A 23,701-nucleotide genomic window follows, 5' to 3' on the forward strand; every position below is an offset into this window, starting at 1 on the left:
CCTCTGGGAAGCAGAGTTACTTTCTTCACTCTAGAGCTCTGCACTCAGCCAAAATAACACTTCTCCCAGGACTCCTTACTTCATTTTGTGCGCACACACACTCACACTGATTTCAACCAAATACATGCAGCTTCCACTTCCAAAAGCTCACCACTCTCATATAGGAGACATTCTGGACTACACATTAAGGAATGGCATAAAGTTTTGATCTGAGAGTCACAATTTGTTTGAAGTTTCTCCTCCTAATACAGACATCCCAATCTTGTGAGAGAAAATGCTTTTATGATACACCCTCATAATCTTTTCTTAAGGCAGTAACAGAAAAAGTACTCAATCACATTTAAAATTCTTGACCAGAATAAAGATAGCCATGCAAAGTAACTGATGGATGGATTCAGAGTCTGAATTTGAATCAAGTTATTTAAGGACCATTTAAAACATATGCAGCTAAAGATTATATTTGAGAAACAAGAAAAAAAATTAGAAAGGAACTTCTAATAATGTTCTTGTGTTTCCTGACAGCAAAACCGTCCCTTCTCAGAGAAAAGTTGTGTCAGAATTTTAGAGTGAAGCAAAATTTACTGTATCTACCACTGAAAATCGCTTCCAAGACTCTTTAGAAAATGAGATTTTTTTTCTTATACTATTTTTTATTCCAATCAGAGCTTGTCTTGCTGTAACCTGCAGTTACTAAGCTAGCAGGATTTTTCCAAAACAAGCTGTACCAAAAAGAGTTGACACTCCAGAAGACATAAAACTAGGTAAGCTGAGGAAACCACAGCAGACGCTGTATGTGAACATCAAAAGAAGGTGGCATTAACCAGGAATCTAAAGAGGCAAACTGCAAAAGCAGAAATAGATGGCATCACAACTGCTCAGTCTCTTGAACACAAGAAAACAAGAATGCCTTTACATGATCTCCCTATAACAGAGACAGGATGAGACCTGACTGATCAAGAAAAATCAGTTTTGTTTGGGTTACACTATCCCAGTTCATCCATGACTGATAATAGTTATCAAGGTCTGCAAGAAAGGCAGTGAAAGAGCAGAAACAACAGCTGCTTTCCTCACTATGCCAAGCTATGATCCAGATTTTTGTAACTGAAAACTGAAGTGACAACATCTGGTTTTTGTCTGTATTTGTGTCATGAAGGACAGCTCCAAGAAGTTCACAAGCTCAAAGCAGGTAGAGCTTGAGGACAGTGATGTTTAAACTAAACAAGGAAACTGTGGGGGGAGAAGAGGAAAGAAGAAGAAAACAACCAGAAGTAGGACTGAAAAACAAAACATCTGGCATAAGAATGTGCCTTCAGTATGTTCACTTCAGTGAGGAAAGGTACAAAAGAGTCTCTAGGACTCAGAGAAAAGAGCCCAGAAACAAAACTAGATGGATTCTGCAAAGAATAGAAGAGACATGGGGAACCTGAGGAAGGAAAAGCTACTACAAAAAAGGAGAAAACTGAGGAAAAGAGTAGCCAAGACGCATTCACACAAATAGAAATCACAGAAGCCTATTTAGACAAGAGCTGATTTTGATGAAGTAAAAAGAAAACCTGGGGCTACTGATTTCCTTTTCAGAATGCTTCAGCACATGAGCTGAATGAAGGACAGTTAGAACAAGTGGTGCAAAGACATGAAGTAACTTCAACTAGGCTTCAGCAGAGTCCAGGGGAGGAGCTGAGAATTAGGACCAAGCCAGTAAGCGGCAAAAAAAAAGGGGGGGGGATGTGTAATAAGAAAGAAAACAGAAAAGAGAAAAGGCAGAAACAATGGAGAAATTAACACTTAACTGGTTTTTTTTTTATCTCAGAAGTCTAATCAAAGTCTTTCTTTAGATTGCCGTACATGCATTGCTGCACTAGTTTTACTTAAACCCAGTAGCATCACCAACTGCAATTTCTATAGATACAATGCTTCTGCCAGTAGTTACCACAAAGGCTAAGAAAAAATTCTTCTCCACCTGCATATCAGAGTTAAGTGCTGAAGAAGCTCAAGTGGGGGACTTCTATTTTCCAGAAGCATCAGCCTCATGTAACCACCAGAGGGAGATTTCTAAGCACAACTGCATCAAAATAACCTTCATGGGCTCAAGGCAAGATTAAAATTCTACTGTGCTAATTTGTAAAAACAAATCAAGAAAGTCCATAACTAAGAGGCATATAATCCAAGAAGATAAATTAAAGAGGAGGCATATGAACTGAGCTTACTTCTCTCAAACTCACACAACAGGTTACCAGTAGAAATAAGGCCTAGAGCAACAGAATGGCATTCAAGTGATCCATCCACTAAAGCACACTACCTAGTAGACTGAAAGTCCTAGTAATACTATGTCTCCATTAGGATTAATTTTTCTACACAGTACTGTTGTAGTTTAACCTCAGCTGGCAGCTAAGCACCACACTGACTCATTGCTCTCAGGTGGAATAGGGCAAAGAAACAGCAGGGTGAAAGGTAGAAAACTCATTAATTGAGATAAGGACAGTTTAATAGGGAAAGCAAAAGCCACATAAGCAAGCAAAGCAAAACAAGGAATTCATTCACTGCTTTCCATGGGCAAGCAGGCGCCCGGCCTTCTCTTCTCCAGGAAAGCAGGGCCCCATCACGGGTAACAGTGACTTGGGAAGACAAACCACTTTGAACATCCCCCCACCTCCTTCTTCCTCCTGTTTTATATGCTGAGGCTGACATCATATGTAGGGGATATCCACTGGGTCAGTGAGGGTCACTGTGTCTCCTACCAGTTCCATTTGCACTCCCAGCCTCTTCACTGGTGGAGTGGGGTGAGGAGCAGAAAGGCTTTGCCTCTGTGTAAGCACTGCTCAGCAATAACTAAAACATCCCCATATTATCAGCATTATTTCCAGCACAACTCCAAAACACAGCCCTCACTAACTACTATAGAGAAAATTAACTCTATCCCAGCAAAACCAGCATAAACATACAAGCTGCTCAGTCTCTAACACCTTCATAAGCCACACTTTCAACAAAACATCCTTTTAGTTTTTGGACTATTCCAGTTCTCTGGGGTAGCATATACAAGCACATATCCATCACCCAAAAAGAAGTAACGAGTAAGAGTACACAGCAGGGAAAAAAAAAGAAAGCTAGATCTCTACCTTAAACTACCATCAAAATTATTATTCACAATAACCTGGCAGGGTAACTGAGTGATATAAGACATCAGGAGGATTTAGTTCCTATTAATTCCAGTGACAGTTCCCATAGTTCTGCCTCCAAACAAAATCTCAGTGCCTGAGTACAAGGGAGTAGTGAAATACGAGTGATATAGTAAAAGTGGCTATTCTAAATTCCCTACAGATTGTTTGTTCAAAATCTCCCTTGTCCACGAAGGTGGGTTCACACTCAATACATAGAAAAAGGCCTATAAGGGTGATAAGAACACAGAAAATATATCACATGACAAATTACAATTATTCAGCTCATGTAGCCCAGACAAACAAAGTTGACAAGACATACGATGATTGCTATCTCTAAAAATATGCATCAGTACAATAAATGCAAAGAAGGGAAAAGAGCTATTTAGACTCAAGGAGAGTACTGTCACACAAAAGAAGTGGGTATAAACTTGTTCCCAAAGTTTAGGTTGGAAATCAGATGACTGTAATAGCAGTGAGCACTGCAGAAAGCCATCAGTTTACATGCATCTGTGGATTGCACTTGAGAAAAAGTGATAAAAAGGAAATCTCCAAGGTAAGTTTATGTCCTAACACAGCAGTGTGTGAGGAGAAGGCAAAAATTGAAAGGATGCAGTGGGACAAAACTTCTTGTGCTAGAACCAAAAGGTCTTGGGAATACGAAATATGAACAGACAATTCAAATAAAGAAAACACTTCCTGCAAATTGCCTGGCTTACCCTGTTGAACACCGGCAACATCATGTAAAGTTTTTCTTCCTGCTCTTTCTGGGTCATGTGCCGTGGAGGATGACAGAGCTCTGTGAAGAGGCGCCGAAGATGCATCAGGCCCAGTGCATTGTCCTGGGGGCTGCACTCTTCCTGCCGGGGCCGGCCCATGATCCTCTTCACCATATTCATCTTGGCTGACTTCTGGAAGCTCCCTCGTATCCTGTTCAGAAAGGAAAAGGAACTTGCTGAGTACAAGAGACTGAGGCATTATTCCATCAAAGCCTTTAAATACATGGCACCCTCTCTCACAGTAAATACTACACTGCAGTTAAGAGCATTAGCTAATTTTATATGCCAGGCATTGATTAGGATGTGCCCAGAGATTTTAAAGCCAACAACTTGAAAGAGAAAAATATCCGATATTCTCCAGCAGAAAGCACGGCTGGCCGGGCTTTGAACACTGCAAAATGCTTTGGTGTGTTTTATTGGATGAGTTTTACGATCCTTTCGTGCACATCCTACAGCATTTACAACAGTGTTATCTACATAATGCAAACTATTCTCAAATTAATTCTGGAATAAAAACAGGTCTTTAAAATATAATCATACAAGATCTTCCAACTCTCTCAGACATTGGCTTTATCATACAGACAAGCATAGATTTTTTTTTCCAGACATTTCTATGCCAAACAGATAAAACTATCCAGTAGAGCTACCATTCATCTCACCACTCAGCTACTGGCTTTGCAGAATAACACCTCTGCCTTCAAAACAACACAGACAAAGTCTTCCAACTGTGAGACTCAAGTCTGTCAAGCAGAAGCTCGCATGAAAGGTGTGAGGGTCAGAGCAGAAAAATTCCTGAAACGGATGTAGCCAATTGGATACTGCAGCAAAATGGACTAATCTCACAACCATGTTCATGTTAGGGAAGGAGTAAGGGGAGTACATGGAAAACAGTTTCTGCTCCATATATAAATGCCACCAACAATGAAATTCTCCACTGAACTGCAATGCCTACATCTCACTGCTTAAATGCAGCTGAAAAACCAAAGGGCAGTAACAGCTGTAAAAATTATTCAAGAGTAGAAAATGCCTTGCAGCAAGAAATTTAAAGAACTTAATTATTTAAATTATCAAAAAGAGAGGTTACCACAGAGGGTCAATTAATAAAATGAGAAGTGATGATTCCAAAGATGCTGTAATTAGAGCAACGAAGGGAAAGTAGACATTACTGAAGAACTCCAACCCAAAGATTAAGTTGTGATGAAAGAGTAACTGGATGCTAAAGCCAGGAAAATAACAATAACAAACTGGAGCTGTAAAAGTGAAGGCAATTAACTATCAATAAGAAATACTAATAAAAGAAAAATACTATCTCTCTAACCCAAGAAAGACGTATCTTTCTGGAACATGTTCATAAAAAATATTCATAAAGTATAGGGGAGGGGAGGGAGCTAACCCTAACTGTCCTCCCACCCCCCCATCAGAAGTAACCGAATTCCAAAGTAGATACTACTTCTGGAGTTATTTCAGAGTTATCTCCTCCTATGTTTCTCTCCTATTAGAAAAGCTAGTGTGGGCTAGCTATGCAATGTCATCTGAAATAAATTGTACATGAAAGCTGAAAGAATTTCTGTGATTTATCTTTGCCTGCCCAAATCCAGTGATATTTTCTCTGATTATCACAGCACAGATTATCTATCTAGGGAAGAAAGCTGTCAGCTCTGGGACCTCTAGCATTAGGCCCAAATCTTCGATATGTGAAAGTGAACAGTGAAAGAACAGTGTTATATTGCTACTTTGTCCTTTACAATCATTTTGACTGAGGTTGTCTTTGTTTAGAATAAGGCCTGCAGAAGAGAAAGCAGTACACCTAAATCTTTTCCTATTAACAAAAAGTTAATAGAAAAAAAGAGTCTTCCTGTTCTACTAAGTGAAAGCATCTGCACAATCATCAGTCAGTTGCAACCATCCCATGTGACTTCAATTCAGCAGTAAGACCTGGCAGACTCCTTAATGCCAAAAATGAAAATATTCCAGTATTTTCAGTAACAGTCACTTGACCTGTTCACAACTGCTTCTTTATAGCACATAACAATCAAGCACCCTGCACAGTAATTAAGAGAAGCAAACCCCAAAGTTCAGGAACACCAGTCTTGTAAATTACTGTAGAGCTTGATTTTGGCCTGGCTCTGCACATGCATTGCAGTAGAGTCTTATACTGCACGCTCACTTCCTACAGCCCTCAAAGAGCCTCCTGCCTCTCTCCACAGATGCTTCATGAGCAGCTGGTCAATATTTTGTTACTTCATCCCCCTGAGCAAGATGCTACACTTTGGTTCCTACAACCTGGACTGAAATGCTGCTCTGCACACCCAGCAGTGCATTTCCTCAGGGATTCCATTCCACTCAGCTCTGCCAGATCAGAACGCATCACAACTAATAAACCAACTTCCTTTCACAGATATGCCCCACAGCACAGGCATTGCAAAAGCTTCAATATGCACACAATGAACACACACATCCTCCCTTGTGCTAAAATTGATGATGTCTAATAATATGGTATCTATTTGAAGATACTTTGGAGAGCAGCTAATCCTACAACCTTGTAATGCATGAATCTTTCTGCTTGCTTGCGCTGTGTCCCTTAGAGACCAGCTGATGTCCTTCTCTCAGCGTGTGATCTCAGAGCTAAACACCCAGTGCACAAAGGATGCAATTAGAGGGCAGCTCCAAAAACCTCAAGAGGAGTTTTGTGGAAATAGCAAGGACAGAAACCAGTTCTCAGCACAGGAGTCTCTTCCCTGCCTCGCATTCCCTCTTCTGGCATGTACATCCCACTGCTGCCCTGCATTCTTTACTACACAGCCCTAATGACTTTCTTCCCCCAGCAGGTCCAAGCAGGCACACCAGTTGGACATTCGAGCTGTTGGGTGTATGGCTTTTTTAAGCTGAGGAAGAAGTTAGAAGTTATTATGAAAAAACAAACAAAGCAAGTGGAAGTTCTGTGAAACAGCCCCACTGTGACAGGCACATAGTTTATCGAAAGAGTTGAAGCATTTCAGTCTATTGTACCCACTTTCTGCAACTAGAGCTAAAAATGTTAACTAATGGCAGTTGCAGAGCATCATGTTCTGTACAGAACAAAACTAAAATAAGACACTTGATAAGCAGATTACAAATATGCACAATAAAACCACTGCTCTTATAATAAACATTACAGTTTTCTCTTAGCAGTAGAAGCAGAAGAATCTGCATGTGAGGAGAAATGAAGCAAGCAGTGAAAGCACAGCATAAGCATCGTAACTTTAAAAACAGTCCTTTAGTTTTTTCCACAGGCTGTTGGATGGCTGCACATTTCCCCGTGAGCATAAGCAAGGCTGACCTATTTGAGCAGCTCTGATATAAAGCCATTCACCAAGGTTCTTCACTTTTCTGTTAAATTTATATGGGAATCCCACAAGATGAACTCATGAGATTCTCCAGAAGTTTCACTGGAGTTAGTGTAAGAGCTAACTTCTACCCTTCAAAATATTTTAAAGTGTTTTCTACTGTTAGTGGAAGCTGTGGGAAAAATGATCATAAATTACATTACAGAAAATACCATCAACTCGCACAGCTCAAAGACACTCCAAGAAAAACAACACACACACATAACCATTAACTTGAGTTAGGGTATGATAATGTATGGGTAATAGTACTACAGCTATCAAAACATTTGTGAAGAAAAGAAAAGTAGACAGACAGAAGCTTCATGAGACACACACATTTTCACAACAGCTATTATAGGTCCAAGCTGTGCATCTAGTTCCAAAAGGATGTTATTTAAATAAGCAGCAAGGTAATTATCTGCTTAGTAATTACAGTCACAAGTGTTTCTCCAGGCACTATACTGGTATTACATCAGCAGCTTAGCAGTGAAACAGGAATCAACTTCTTTCTTTGCAGATTATAATGGGACACCAGTACACACCTCCACCCCAACTATCTCAGGAAAATAAAATTTAAGTCTTCTTGCTATATTCAATCACAGAAGTCCATGAGGATCAGTAAATTCCACACCTATTAGTTCCCTCCCCACTAGGTCTGTTACTTCTTTCCTGAATTTCAGATTCCCTACCCATGTAGTAAATACTAACGTTCTAAAGATGATCACCAATATGCACTATTCAAAAAGACATTGTCTGGCCTTCAAAGGAAACAATAAAGAGCTGTTACTGGCTAGATACACATCCATTTGTGCTTAGAGCTGAGCAGGAATAAAAAAATTCTCTTTGTAGACAAAAACATCAGCGAGTAACACAACTATTTCCTCCCATTCCCTTCCCCCCACCAATCCTGCCACCAAACACAAACAACTACTCACACACAAAGAAAATAATGCACAAGCAAGCTGTGTTGCTGAAAAGGATGCCATGAGCTCGCCCTGACAGACTGAACTGGCATACTCCCTTTGGGGAATGTTGCCTGGTCCTTCTAAGAGACAGCCTGAAGCAAATCCCATATTCTGCCCCAGTAATAAAAGTGCCTATTCCCACACTACTATTTCCTCTTGTTAAACATCCAGTCATCTGGCTGAAACAGGAACTATTTCATTGAGAAATCCCCCCCAACAGGAAAACACCAGTAACTCCCACTCCACTTTTCTGCATTACTAAGTATCATTAAGGAAGTTAAGGAAGGTGTGCAGGCAAGGATTTTCAAGGTCACACTATTATTTCAAGGTCATGACTTTTGTGTGTATGGTTTGATTTTTTCCTCCTTTGCACTGAAATAATTCAAAACTTATCTTGAGGAACTTTATGTTACCACCTTAAAACTTAATCTTGACTTTTTTAGATGAACAGAAGAGCTAATACTGGTCTGTTTCTACAGGTTGAAGAGCTGCTTACAGAGATGTCTCAGTTCACAGTGTAGTATCCAAACCTGAGAATTCAATGCAGCTATTTTTTTCTTTAACACCTCTAAGGAAAAAACGAACAAACAAAAATGTCTTGTTATCCTGATTCAGGACATGTTTTTCTTGTTCTCCGAATTCCAGTCAGATCACAGCTAAAGATACAATTTCTCTGTTATTTGCAATGATATAAATGCCATTCTTATGCTCAATCTGACCTTAATGCCTTGAAATCTCTGCAAACAAAAATTCCTAGTGCTTCAACAAATATGAAGAACTTTAGTAACTGTTTATTGAGAAAGATAAAGATATAAAACATGGACTATCAGTCTTCCATTTCCCACAAATTATTCATGATAATGACACATTATAGCAAGTACTGATAGAGTAGATTTCCTGAAGGTTAATGTTTTAAATTCAGTGCAAAGCACAACAATTAAATAACAGTGATACTTTTGACCTATGCTGCAGGGATGGAGGAGAGCTGTCTTGCTAAAGACTCATAATGCACATATTCTTACTTAGTAATCACTTAAACGAAAATGACCTTTACAAACAAATTTTTTGCACTTCATTTTGTTCAAATAAGAAAATAAAGTACTGCTTTCAACTTCTACAAATAGCCTATTCTTCTCCTGACTTACTATGCAAAGCTTGTATCTAGAAGATAACTCTGTCACTGCATTTCTAATGCTTTAATAATCACATTTCCCAAAATTACTTGCACTACTATTACAAAACATTTCCCAACTACAAATACTTCTTCTGCCACCTCTAAAAAATAAAGCCTGGAAACCAAAGTATTAAATCCTACCCCAGCTGAAAATCTCCAAACTGCAGCTGAAGTTGCATCACTTTTCTTCGTTGCTCTTTCCGAGCAAGAAAAGCACAGACAACTCCAATACCTCAAGTGCAGTCCCACCATCCAGACTGCCCTTGGGACTGAAGAACCTGCTTCAACATCATTGCTCAGAGCATGAAGGACTAGCCATGCACACATGGAGGCAAAGGATGTGACTGCAATCATTGCTCACAGACAACTGGGGATGGTGCACAAAACTCACAACTTGATGAAGCAGAAGGGAGCTACAAGTTACTTTTACAGGGTGTTAAGATTAAACAGTGCACAAGGCAGCAAATGTGTGCCACCTTTTCCTAGGAGGAACAAATCTGTCCCACTGCACCTAGAATGTGATTTTTGTCTGGATGATGATAATTCCACTTCCTACATCTTTATTTAGCACTCATTGTGACCTGTCATCACGATGAACCCAATTCTAAGTACTGCTTTTCTTTAAGGAAGACTTAAGGACTTCCATTTTCTCAGCTCAATAATAAACTGACAACCAAGCTTAAGAACTGAAAATGCCAAAAAAGCAAACTGCCAGAAAGCTCAAATACAGGCTATTTAGACTGGAGACACATTGATTTAAGGTGTCTTTCTACACTTTACATATTTTTCAACTAAAATGAAAGACAGATTCTTATTTTGTCTTGAACTATCACACACAATCCTGAGAACCAAAAGGTAAATCTGCTGTTGTAAGATTTGAATAGTTATATCCACCACTTGTTTAAAGGCAGCATTTGAAAAAGGTCAGGGGAACTCGATGACTAATTTTGACTTTCCAGAAGCCAAATGGCACATAATGAATACTACATCCAACTAGGAGGTGCAGGAAACCTCATCTATGAGGTACCTGTAACAGATGGTCCTTCATCTTTTCACAAAAGAAGACCAAGAAATACCATCCAACCAACCCTAAGGCTACCAGAAATCCATACTTGACTGCTAGGTTCTACACACCTTCATCTCTGAATTTCAATGCAAAGTCTTAAACCACCTCATCTGCATATAAACACAGACCTGATCTCCAAAAACCAGTTTAGGTTTGCTATCTGTCAAAGAAGGTGGAAAATTCCATACTTCAAACTGCTCTTGCTCCATGGTATCTGCTTAGGTTGGAGAAAAAAAGACAGTATTTATACCAGAAAAAGGTTTTCAGTAATTTGTGCAAGGCAGAAATATATTGCCATTGCAGGGCTGAGGACCAAATAAAACTCTTCATGTATAAAAGAAGCCTTTCTGCTTTATGACATGAGGAATGGTCATTGCCGAAAATAAATCAATCTTGCCATGTTTCATTATCCCTAATCATCAGTTACAGTGAAGATCAAAGTACAGGGCTCTGTACAGGTATTATGTTAGAAAGGAGACACCAACATTAGCACCTTCAGGTGGTTCATTCATAGACATCCAGGCTCCAAGAAACCTTTAGCCCATGCTTGTGCAATCATACCACTGAGGCATTTTTTCCACTCTTCTGACCTGTTACAGTGTGGTCTCGAAGCCGGCAATCCAGCTCTGACTGCCACAAAGTCTGAACTAGCTCTGGACATACAATTCCTCCTCTACTCAAGGAATGCAAAGGATATTTTTAACCAGAAAAATATGCTAACCAGAGACAAAAATATGTGTAACACAAAAATCCTGACAGGCAGAAGTGAAGTCCAACTTGGCTGGAGCAGACATAGAACATGACAAAAATAGAGACATTTCTCACCAACATATATTTTTGAAGCACTTATTTATAGAAAAATTATGCCTAGTAAGTTAACAGGTTTTGGACTGAGAGAATAGAAATTCTGTTCTTCAGTGTAACCAGTATGAATACATTATAAACCCAGCAGATTACTTCTGGAACCTAAAATTTGTCAGATAAATGTTAATCTGGAACTTTGAAACTGGATGTTTGAGGTGGGAATGATCCCCATTCACACCTGCTGGATGGCAAGACAGTAGATAAGCAAACTCATCCTGCAAACCTCAATACTGCTATAAACATCCGGAGCTTGAGGAAAAGTAAGTACTGAAACATCATTTTGGTTTTGAACATATGCTGGCAGAGTTGAAACATCTCAGAAACATTTGCACCTCAGCAAAATCATCTGAAATGGAGGAATCAATCAGAACATTTTATCAGAAGCTTATGAACCAACTAACCTATGCAGCATCAGCAAAACTATGCAGAATACTATGAAGATAGGTAACAACTGGTTAAAAAACTTAAACCAAAACAGAATAGAATATTTGCTTCGTCAATATTCTTGGAGAGCAACTTCTAATTAAATTCTTTACGTGTTCTGTGGTAAAATATCTCAAGTATCTTTGAAAGCTGGTTTTCTGGTTTTGTTTTGTTTTCAAAAGGCCTAAATAAACTCATTTTTATTAACTGGACAAACAGCACATTGGGAATAGAACAGAACTGAAATTTTAGCTTGATGACCTAAACTGCATGACAATGACAAACCATGAAATTCAGGAGAGAAAATGCTGGTAAGAAGCCCCAAGAAAACAAAAGAGGGGTGAGAGGATGAGAGGGGAGGGGACACACATACACAAAAACAAACAAAAAAGCAAAATAATCTGGGATTTGAAGAGACAAGCTGTGCTTGGTTGGCATGCAGACATCAACAAATGCATAGGAATAAAAACACTGCTCTGGAGAGTGGCTCTTGCATGCACAATAAACAAGCAAAGCAAAAAAGCCTTCCTAGGAAAGCTATTGCATTTGAATCAATTGTGAAACAATGAGCCACCATCAAGCATGGGGAAGAGAGCTTTGGTCTATTCACCTTTCAGAGTGATGTGGAGTGAGAGGGTGCAGTGAGGAAGATGGGAAAGGAAAACAGCAAAACTGGAACAGTTTTGAGAGAGCCTGTACATCCTCACAGTAAGATCATGCAGGAAACAAAGTAGCCCCAAACAGGACATGTTCAGTAATAAGAACAGTGACTCTAAGCACAGTTCTCATATTTAACTAAAAAAGCTAACAAACTTTTTTAACAGGAACATGGTCCGCATTTGTGGTGCTGGTGGTAGTGTGTTTTCTTCTCAACGGCAATCTAAAGCAAAAACTTCCTGCAACCATGTAAACCAGCCATTTATACACTGAAAATATTTATTCTGCCTTCAGGAAATTTGCATATGAAGGAGCAGTAAGTAGAAGCCCATTACCTGTAAAATTTGTCTCCATAGAGCCACCCTTGTTTCTAACAACATGGGTAAGAAAAACAACAAAACGATCCTACCAGCACATGTTTGGCTGATGTAATAAAATTCCTCTCTGCTAGCACTGAGGCAGAAAGATTGTAACAAAACCGGCAGCCTATCTGTATTTAAATCAGCATTAAAGCCTGGGCACAAATGCTTGTTTATTTCTGAAGCAATAGGAAGTAAATAAGGGCGAATAATCCCAATGTTTTACACTGCATGTTCATAGTATTCCTAAGTGCAAAACAAAATACAACAGCCCAAGACCTGATAATTAGCAATTCAGTCCAGAGATGAATGGAAAACCAGCAGAAATACTTGCATACACATATCTACTGCCTGAAATTAGGATGGTCCAAAGGCATCCACTGAGCTCCACTGGAATCAAGTTCTGCATACCATACAGTACAGAACCAAGGGACCATTTAGGTTGGAAAAGACCCATAAGATCACCAAGTCCAACATCTAACCCAGCACTGCTAAATCCACCACTAAACCATGTTCCCAACTGCCTCATCTGCACATCTTTTAAATACCTCCAAGGATGGTGACTGGAGCAGCCTTCTTCTCTGGGCAGCCTATTAAAATGCTTGATAATCCCTTCAGTGAAGAATTTTTTTCCTAATAGCCAATCAAAGCTTTCCCTGACACAATTTGAGGACTTTTGATGGCTGGGGCCAATGGGATCCTGGGGTGCATCCGGCAGATTGGGGGAGGTGATCCTGCCTCTCTACTCAGCCCTAGTGAGGCCACATCTGGAGTGCTGTGTTCAATTCTTGACTCCTTAGGACAAGAAAGACAAGGAGCTACTAGAGAGGATGCAGAGGAGAGACACAAAGATAATGAGGGGTATGGATCACCTCTCACGTGAGGAGGGACTGCAGAAGCCGGACCTGTTTAGTCCAGGGAAGAGAAGACTGAAGGGGATCTCATTAATGCCCACAAATATCACAAAGATGGGTGCACAGAGAATGGTGCCAGGTTCTCTGGCAGTGACAGGATGTGGAGCAATGGCCATAAACTAAAACACAAGAAGTTCCAAGTCAACATGGAGGAAGAATTTCTTTACACCAAGGGTGGCAAAGCCCTGGAACAGGCTGCCCAGGGAGATTGTGGAGTCTCCTTCTCTGATGACATTCCAAATCCACCTGGACATGCTTCTGTGTCACTTGCTCCAGGTGACCCTGCCTTGGCAGGGGGGTTGGACTGGATGATCTCCAGAGGTCCCTTCTAACCCTAATGATTCTGTGATTTCTTCTCATCCTGTTACTTGGGATAAGAGACTGACATGCACCTCACTAGCACCTCCTTTCAGGTAGTTGCAGAGAGCAGTAAGGTCCTCTCCAAGCCTCTTTTTCCCCAGGCTAAACAATCCCACTTCCCTCAGCTGCTCCTCTTAAGAGGTACCACCACTGGGAAAAACAGTAAAGACTCCTATGCTTTGTGTAACTAAGCAAGTATTGTAACAATGGGAGAAAAGTACTCTTTTTCTCCTCACCTTCCCTCTCTTCTGCTTCTCCTTCCTCTGACCCCTCTCTGTTGGGTGGCAGAAGATCCTCTGGGGATGACAGCCACAAATTACAAGTAAAAGCAATTCAACCCCTCTCAGTCTCATCTTCAGTTTTCAAACACCCGAGGATTGCAGGTAGAGCTAGATTACATCTTGGGCTCCCAGCCTGGTTTTGGATCCAGCTCCACCAGACTGCATATGGAAACACTTCTCAGGAGTCTCACATGGAGCAAAGAGTAAAGACAAAAGAGCTGATTGTGAATCTTTCTTTACAGAAAACAGCTCTAGCTCCCCAGTAACACGGGAGACTGCTGCTCCCAGAACACTGTCCTGCAGAGAAAGCGTGGGACAGATCCACAGCAGGACTGAGATGTTTGGATTTAGAAGTAGCCCATCAGAGACACAAGGTTTCCACCCCCAGCAGGGAATGCATCAGATAAAAGATTAAACAGGAAAAAATAAAAGAGGGGAAGGAAAAGACAAAACGCCCCCCCATGAAATAAACACTTAACAAGAAAAAACACAAACCTACAAAGCAGACTGAAACTGCAGACTTTTAAAGAAATATTAATTACTCAAATGAATGGATTTTTCCAGCTCTCCAGAGAATTTTTTTTCTCAATGGCACACTTATTAAATGACCAAAGTGGGTGTAGATATTCTTGCATATTAAAGTTGGTGTCTCTCATAAAGGGAAAAAGCTGCAACATTTTAGAAAAACCATACTTATTTTGCTTATTTTTGATTGCCAACAAAGAGGTTGGTATATTTATCATTTACCATAACTACTTTCAAGACTATTTTTTTTTGTCTTCATTACTCATGTTCTAGTCCTGCTTGGCAATAGTACCAAAATAAAAGCTGTATTTCACAGTGAATAAATGATTTCTCTACACCAGTTTGCAGTGTATTTTAAGATTAAACAGGACAGCTAGAAATCTCTCCAAAAGTGAGTTTCTCTTATTCAAAGGGAAAAAAAGAAGCCTATAGCACTCAAGAGACAGGGAAAATACAAACTTAATACTATTTTCTCCAACTTTCTTAGATTTATTAGAACATGTGTAACATAACTCAGTAACAAGCTTACTTCACAGTGTAACTACTGCACTCAAGGCTCATATTAGCTGTATTTTGAAAACTACATACATGACAAACTAAAATCAATTACTTTCTTCCTTAGCTGGGATGCTAAATGTAAACTACCTACTTTTGCCTTATTTCTCTAGAGCCAACATTCTAAACACAGAAAATTATGCACTGGTACATTACTCATTTTATTCAAAAATACCACTAGAATTTGATTAAATCTCTGATCAATCTCAGCTTTTGTTCAGCTTCTCCTATAAAAGCAAGTCTGATAAGAGGTACAACTTCACATGTGCTAGTTGTGGAATTAGTCATGGGGGGTAGAAGTATCATGGAAAGAAGTAAGAGTAGCTGGGATTCATTTAGTTCTCATCCTACCTTGAATTCCTGAAGTCCAGTGCCAGCATCTTAGTTTCCAAGCCCTCCCCTTGTAAGACACTAGAGACAGGAGACAAGCTCCCATGTCTCCAAGGCGCTGCCAGCCCTTGATCAGTAAACATCCCTGCAGCAGTCAGGCAGCTCTGCCGAGCTTTGCGCTGCCAGCCTCCCGTGCCGACTGTACCAGTGCCCAGGCGGGAGAGATTGCGCGCAAGGCGCAGCTGCTCCCTCCCGGCAGGCTGGGACATCAAGGGAAGGGATCCCTCCTCCTTGCAATGCACAGGCCCCAGTCACTGATACAGCTGCTTCACAAAGGAAAAATCAAAATCACACAAGAGCTGGATCAAGATGAAAAACTGTGTGCTTGAGCAAAACAACATCTGGTCGGGAGCACAATCACTGCAAAGGAGAATGATGTATCATGGCTTACAAATTAATTTGCAAGATGACACTTTCCTGCTTCTCTTATCTCACAGGAAAGTAAATACGTTTCAATTTGGGTTACAGTAGAACTAATTATTCTGGGGGAAAAAATAAATGAAGGACAAGAGACACTCCTTACTAGAAACTAGATCAGATGTAATGAGTATTTTCTTGATTAACTCTTCTGCTTTTTAGGGGTTTGTTGTTTTGTTGTGTTTTTTAACACTGTTTACTATTCTAGCTTGCAATGCTATTTTCATGCACAGCACCATACAACCTAGGACTGCCAGGTGTTTCATTTTAATAACAAAAACTATTCAGAAGTGGTAGTATTTTCCAAGGAAATACATTATGTTATCCAAACTCACATGTTATGTCTCACCACTACACTTGTTCCTTTTCCTAGTAGTAACTAAGAGTACAGAAGACAAATTATGATCAAAGCTGCAGTTCTCTGAAAAGAATTCTCCCAGAATGATACCCACATGACTACAGTGGACACTGCTTTACAACTAAGTTTATCCCAGAAGAGAGCTTGAATATCCACTTAGTAAAAACATGACTGCTGACATGGAGTTTATTCATATTTTTCTGTTGGATTCACCTACACATACACAGATACATGATACACTAAGGAAATAGACTTCATTGCTGGAGAAAAAAACATCAAGAAGAAAACAAAAAGAGAGACAGCAATTATCTATCAAATGCACTGTAACATCATTTACAGGTACAGAAATCACCGAGTAGTTATTTAATGCAAGTCCTTGCTTCTGCAGTGCATCTGTGAAAGTGTATGGACTCCCTTAGATGACCTGCACCATGCTTGGCTGCTCCTGGATGCAAAAGAACCTGGGGACAGAACTTGCTTCCCACAAGAGAGAAAACAAGACCTTTTCACCCTTTTCTCTGGTTTTGTGTCCCTTTTAAGCTTTGACAGTAAGAAGTGTACAGAATAAGGAAAACTATTCTTTTTAAGACAAACACAACACAACAAACAAAGTGAAACCCAGCAATACGCTAACAAAGGCACATGAAAGAACTAGGTAAATAAATGTTCAATACTAAGATTTAATTGCAACAAAAGTTACAGCAAAGGCTTCTTCTATTATACATCCATATATTCCTTCACAATTTTATCATACATTTCTCTCTTTAATTTGATTTTACTCCTCTGTCTTCTAAGGTGACCTCTCAGCAATACCAAAGAGTAAACAGTACTTCAAAACAGGCAGGTGGTAGCCCACTTCACCACTATCATTTCCTCACTTTTAAAAATTGCTGCACATCAGTTTCATCTCCCAGCACTTTGAACAGCTATTCCTGTGTCTACAAGAGTGTGCCTTTGAGATTTCTCCCAGGCAGCTTCTTGAAATTAAAATCAAACAAGGGAAAGTTCTAAAACTAGGTTTGCTGTGCCTCCAGTTTGTTTCAATTCATGGGACTTAAAAGTCTTTCCAAGGGACTGCCTGAGGCTTGCCTTTCACAGGCTATCACTTATCAGCAGCAGCTCTTCCAATATCCCCCCTCCCTTTGGGACAGAAGATGAAGCACAAAAATTTCACAGCATTCTTGTAATTCCAATTACACCACTGGTGCACCACCCTCTGCTGCTAAGGTGTACCTTCTTAATTTGTAGTTTTGCTAGAAAAACATTTGCTAGGATACCAAGGAGAAAGCCATACCCCAAGAAGTCAGGAAAACAGCAGCAGGGATCACAGAAACAGCGAATAGCATCCCCACAGAGACAACCTAAATAGAGATTTTTATTTTCTTTAATTTTTTTGCCTCACTATGCTTCCATCTTTAATAAACTACGGCATCACAGATGGGAACATGTCAAAGGGAGTTTCAGGTATTAATCTACTGCTAGCAAAAATTACTGACCCAGTGTGAAATATTGGTGTTTACCTCTAAGGGAGCCATGAAATGAATCTTTCATGATAACCTGACAGCTATGAGAAGAGCATTGTGTATACAAGAGCATGGCACACAAACACCCCTTTCTATCACAGGGAATTTAAAACAAAGCAGTATGACAGACTTCTTCAGCACCATCCCAAGATGACAATTATTTCCATATTTCATCTTATTCTACAAAAGCTCTTAAAAAATATGGTAACTTCTCCTTACTTGTAAATTTTCTCCCTGTGGTAAAATAAAGAAACTGCTACAACTAAACACTTCCTTTCAAGTTATACGTTTCAGTACTGCAGTTTACTAAAGGATAGAAAAGTACCACAAGCTGTGCTGTGAGTGGTGGAAGAGGCCATCTAATGCAGTAAACTCAGCATAATTAGGTTATATACACTGACTGAGCTCCTGTGGTGTAACAAATAAGCACAGGCTGAGTCAGGTAAAGCAAACACACACACTTTGCTTACCCCAGTGACAAACAGATTTGTATCAACATGCTAGGCTGCCCATTCTGTCTACTCCCAAACTGCTGTCACCTGCGCAGCTCTTAAGTAAACTCTACTCCATGTACTAAAATCTAAATCATGGATGTCATTGACAAATTGAGCCATGACAAGCTAGTATGGAAGCCTCCTTCAAATGCCTTTCCAAGTGATCCCAAATCCCTATTAAGTGCTCCACAGAATCATTTTTAATAAATTTTGCTCACGCAATACGGTAATTCAAGGAAGATCCCATTAAAAAAAACCAAAACACTGCACATATTACACTCAAAAGAACATCCTTCAAAACCTTATACAATTCTATTTGTACCGCTTCAATCCTTTGCCTTCCTTATGCACTAATCTAATTCATCTGTCAAGGAAACAAACTAATCAGTTTGACACAATTTTCTCCCTCACAAATTTATGTTGGTTGGCTGTCTTCCCTTATCTCATTATCTCCTATGTGCTCATAAACTACACCACAATTTTTACTATTATCCATGTAGCTGCAGGTAAGTCATGCCACAGCTGGAGAGAAATTTGTCATGGCCCTATAGAGAGCTTAACCAAATCAAATATAGCAGGTTCAGGTCTGAAAGGAGCATAAGTACAACCCTAAAACTAAGTTATTAAGCTCTGCCAGTTCTTGCATGTCCTCAGAACTGGAAGAACAGGATGCATGAAGTGCCAAGGAAATATTTCCTACATAAGTATCTGAATAGCAGATTGGGATTCTAACAAGACAGTCTTCACAGATTCACAAAATAGTCTGCATTCAACAGGCTGCTTGAAACCAACTGCTTTTACCAAGTCAAGAGGGAGACTACCATGAGAGGAGATGAATCTTTCATCCTCTTTTATTCTCCATAAAGTAGTATGTATGTCTCAAAAAAAAAATCTAAACACAATAGGTTGAAATTAACTAGGTATTTTCTATTAAAGTAAAAAATAGGCATATTTCTGTCAGACCTCCTTGTGGGCAGGTCTGTGCTTTTTGTTAATGAATAAAACATTGGAAACAAAAGCAGCAGCACAGTGCTAGAATGAAAGCATTGATGTTGGAGTGCAGGATTTCACATGGAAATGCGCTTTTGGGGTTTCTGTCTTTCTGTATGCTTTTGTTAAATTAATTTAAATTTTGTTAAATTAGAAGTGATACTGCACCCTTGAACACTTTACAACTCTCAGTTTTATATGAAACAAGATAAAGATGGTGAGAATACATCAATGACTAAAGCTCTTGATAAGAAGTGGCAGCACTTGCAGTTGTTGAGCTCTACATGCCTCAAAGAGAAATGCCAACTAACATTTCCTTGTCTTTTCCCACTGAGTCACCTCTTCACTTTCAGTGTCTGTGACATGCTGCAGCCTTTTCTTCACTGTGTTGTTTTTCTATTTGCTCCAAACGGGTCTGTATGTCAAAGGGTGTCCTAGCAAAGCTTGGACATGATTCTTCAGTAGCCACACCACACTCACGCACCTATGCTTGTAAGTAAGCTAACAAAGATTAGAATCCTTTACATTAAACCAGATTTAATAGATTTTAACTCAACTGCTCCTATGGAAATTCACCTCTCTGCTTTAGGAGCACTTCAACAGGCCTATCTCTTCCCTCACCCCCTCCCACTACTCCATCTAATTTTACTTGCTACATTAATTTCTCATCATCAAAACCAAGCCTTACTGAATTTAGCAGTACTACAAGCTTTTTTTTTTTACTTCACTAGTCAAAAACTAACCCACTAGGTGATAAATCTACTTCATCCTTGCCAGCTTTCCAAAAAACATGGAGGTAAACTAGACTGAATGTTTTAGTTGCAAAAGGAAGCCTCTTGTAGGCCATAATATTTGTAGCAGGCCTATAGAGCTCTGGGGAAAAACATTCACAGCAAGCAGTCTATACAGTTTGTACAAACCCAAATAAACTCAGATATAAGTGACTGAAATACAAATCACTTGAGGCAGAAGTGGAGATGACACTGTCTCTGTGTGGATACAGAATGGACTCTTCCTAGCCTCCAAATTCTATTGAAGATCAGTAGCATTCTTCTCTCAAAGTAAAAATGAGACTTGAGAAATTCAAAGCAGAATCAGGCACTAGAGCCTCATGTATTACTATCATTCTTACCCTTTCTTTTAACCTATTGATTAAAACCTCCAAGTTTAATGCAGCTTGTCTCCGAGCATGCATCACACCCACACAACTTTGTGACCACCCAGCAATGTATTTCCACATCATCTCCACAGATAAACAGAACCCTAAATTTTGTTTGGGTAGAGCAATTTTAAGCTGACTATGTCCTGACAGTGCCTCAATTAACTCCCTTTCTGTGACAGGCAAATGAACTGCTTCACATAGACCTTATTGAAGAGTGTGCCAATTACAAATCAAAAGACAATTTCCACAAAAGCTCTTCAACATTCACATCACTAACCTCTACAGCATTCCTGGGATCAGGGCAAACAGCTTCAAGAGAACAGGGCCCATTCCTTTCCGAGGTTTCTCTTCAACACCAAAGCTGCTCTCTCACTAGGTAAAAGAGAAAAAGGTTAGAATATAAATGTGACAATAAAGTCACACAGCTCAGCTCTTCTGAAATGAAAGAGGAGTCATTCCTATGACAACTGGACTTTTGGAAACTAAGAAATCTTTTAAACAGCACTGTGAAAAGGAACTGTAGCAAACTAGAAACTGACACACAGCAGTATTTCTCTGATTAAATGGTACTCACTGAGAGCACATGAACTGCTAAAAGAGTTAATACAAAGTGCAAACCCAGTAATTAATGCACTGGCAGCCCGTGATCCGCAAGAACATCCCTCCGAGGAACCAAGTGATTTCTCATCATTACAGCAGGGGAATAAGAACTAAGCTACGTTCACACTAACCCAGCAGAGCAACTGTGAAGCTACTGAACTTTTCCCCAGCCTCTCCCCTAGTCTGTCTGCCTCTTATTTTCAGAGTTATAAAATATTCATCTTAGAATTTGCAAGCAGACACACTCAAGCCAACAAGGGCATGAGTCTGAGCTCACTTCAGAACAACTCCATGAATCCATCACAAGGTTTTCAGATAACCTAGGCAGGTGATAGAGGCAATAAACCCACCTGGCAAATAACTAGGTGAAATGCTGTACCTTAGTTATAAGCCATGAGATGGCAGACCTCTGAATATTTCACCTCTGATTTCCAGTCAGCCCCATCTGGCACTATTACTACAGCATTCCTTCCCTCCCGTGCACTACACACTACAGGCATACCTAAAGCAACTGGAAAAACTTTATAATATAATTTATATAATTTATTGTTTTATTATTTTGTACATTAAAAGGAGCAGATAACATTTTGGTGGGGGAAAATTGACTTAGGTAAAAAAAGCACAGCATCAGGTACCTTTGAAAGGCTTTCTAAGAAAGATGGCACTAATGTGAAAATCTTCCTCACAGAGATGTTGCAGAGGTTAACACAACATAAAATTTTGTTACGATGTTGTTCTATGCTTTAAATCTTAAATAACTTGCCGGCAAGTTCAAGTGTCCAGCATTAACAACTAAAGGAGAATTTCTCACCTAACTCCAACATCCATGAGCATGAAACCTTCTCCCTCCAGCTCCATCTGTTTATGGGGAAAAATAAGAGCTACCGGCCAGAACCAAATACCAGATGTGTGCACAGCACATAAAACTGTAGAAATCGGACCATGAAACTCAGAAATACCAAAAGTAGGAAGAGCACTTTGATTTCATCTCTGCAGAAGCAAGTAAATATTTAAACTAAGATGACAAACTAATGGTCCTTTTGTCACAGGAACAGTTACTGGACAAACCTTAAAACAAATAAGGAACTGCAGTTTCAGCTATCTTCATTTCACCCTATTAAGAACTTTATTGTATAACCAACCGCCTTTCAGGTTCAAAATGATAGATTTCTGTTTTTAAATACAGACAATGGAGGTCTCAGTCTCCAAATCAGATCAGACCATGATTGCACTAAATTAACACTTACTATATTTGCAAAGCTTAAATGACCAGTTACACTACAAGTACTCAAAACCTACAAGCTTCCTTGAACAGAAATTAAACGGCAGTATCAGCATCTTTTCCAGGTAAAACTGTAAAAAAGGCCATGAGGAAGTACAACCCTGAAGACAGCTTTCAACCCTCTTTCATATGTATTATTTACTTGGTTCTGAACCAAAAGTTTATCTATATTCCCACAGTACATTTGGAATGCCTTGTCTCTAAGTCCTGATTCCCTTAAATTTATCCTACTTCCATATTTTGTCAGGGTCACAATAGCTTGAGAAAGAATTTATTAAATATATCTACACAAAGTGAATTGTTTTGACTTGTAGTCTCAAAACCAATAAATACAGGGGAGCAGGAGGTCCTGTTTAAACATAGCTAAGAAGAACTAAATGCCTTCTGTGGTGCCAAAAAAATAAAGCACTCCTACTTTACTATCATCATCAAATCTTCAGTATTGCCCAAATTTTAATTTTCCCTGTGGTCATCAGTTAGCAAAAGTGACTGCAAGACCAATAGCACACATCATCTATACTGCAGCAATGAGAAAAAGGAAGATATTTTCAACCTTGAATATCCCAAAACACCAACATCCTCCCAAGAAATGTAACTAAACTAAGTAACAAAATAGGTTTGTTTTGAACCCACCAGTCACAAAGAGCAAAACTCTGGAAGCACCAAAGGCAGTCCAAATGACTCGTCTCCTCACACCACCCAGCCTACTGAAGGCACAGCACCCCTCAAGAAGAACTGGCAGCTTCTCTGACAAAACCCCTGCTGCAAGTTGTGAGAAAGGAGAACCAGTTCTGGTCAGTGTCAAGGGGGCAGCATAGCTTAGTCACCCTTTCTGCCTCATTGAGTATCCAGTGTAATGGAGAAATATCTCTGCGAAGTATACAGACTGGCATGTTCAACAAAACCTTTCCTGGAGGAAAGTATCCATGTTTTTCAAACAAGATTCATTTACTACATGATTTCTAAGGGCATTCACCCTCGCTACACCTGAAGGTTGATAGGTTCCTGACATTCCACAGGGACAGTGGATCTCCTGGTGACAC

At 39.6% G+C, this 23,701-nt stretch overlaps 1 protein-coding gene across 10 annotated transcripts in view; it reads right to left on the reverse strand.

The window, feature by feature from the left end:
- WDFY3 (WD repeat and FYVE domain containing 3) overlaps positions 1-23,701 on the reverse strand; it is a 157,418-nt gene that overhangs the window by 100,959 nt on the left and 32,758 nt on the right. For 8 of the 10 annotated variants that reach the window (XM_088056911.1, XM_014254763.2, XM_088056915.1 and 5 more), the window contains exons 2-3: positions 21,054-21,148; positions 3,875-4,085 (exon numbers count right to left, since the gene is read on the reverse strand). In XM_088056911.1, the coding sequence (XP_087913037.1) occupies positions 3,875-4,054 (180 nt within the window). In that variant the 5' untranslated portion in view covers positions 4,055-4,085; positions 21,054-21,148. The remainder of the gene's footprint in view (positions 1-3,874; positions 4,086-21,053; positions 21,149-23,701) is intronic. The other 2 variants (XM_088056917.1, XM_088056918.1) reach the window with 1 other exon arrangement.

Source organism: Pseudopodoces humilis, chromosome 6 (genome assembly GCF_049639895.1).
Source record: "Pseudopodoces humilis isolate 2021_Gansu_Grassland_sample_001 chromosome 6, ASM4963989v1, whole genome shotgun sequence".
Taxonomy (NCBI): domain Eukaryota; kingdom Metazoa; phylum Chordata; class Aves; order Passeriformes; family Paridae; genus Pseudopodoces; species Pseudopodoces humilis.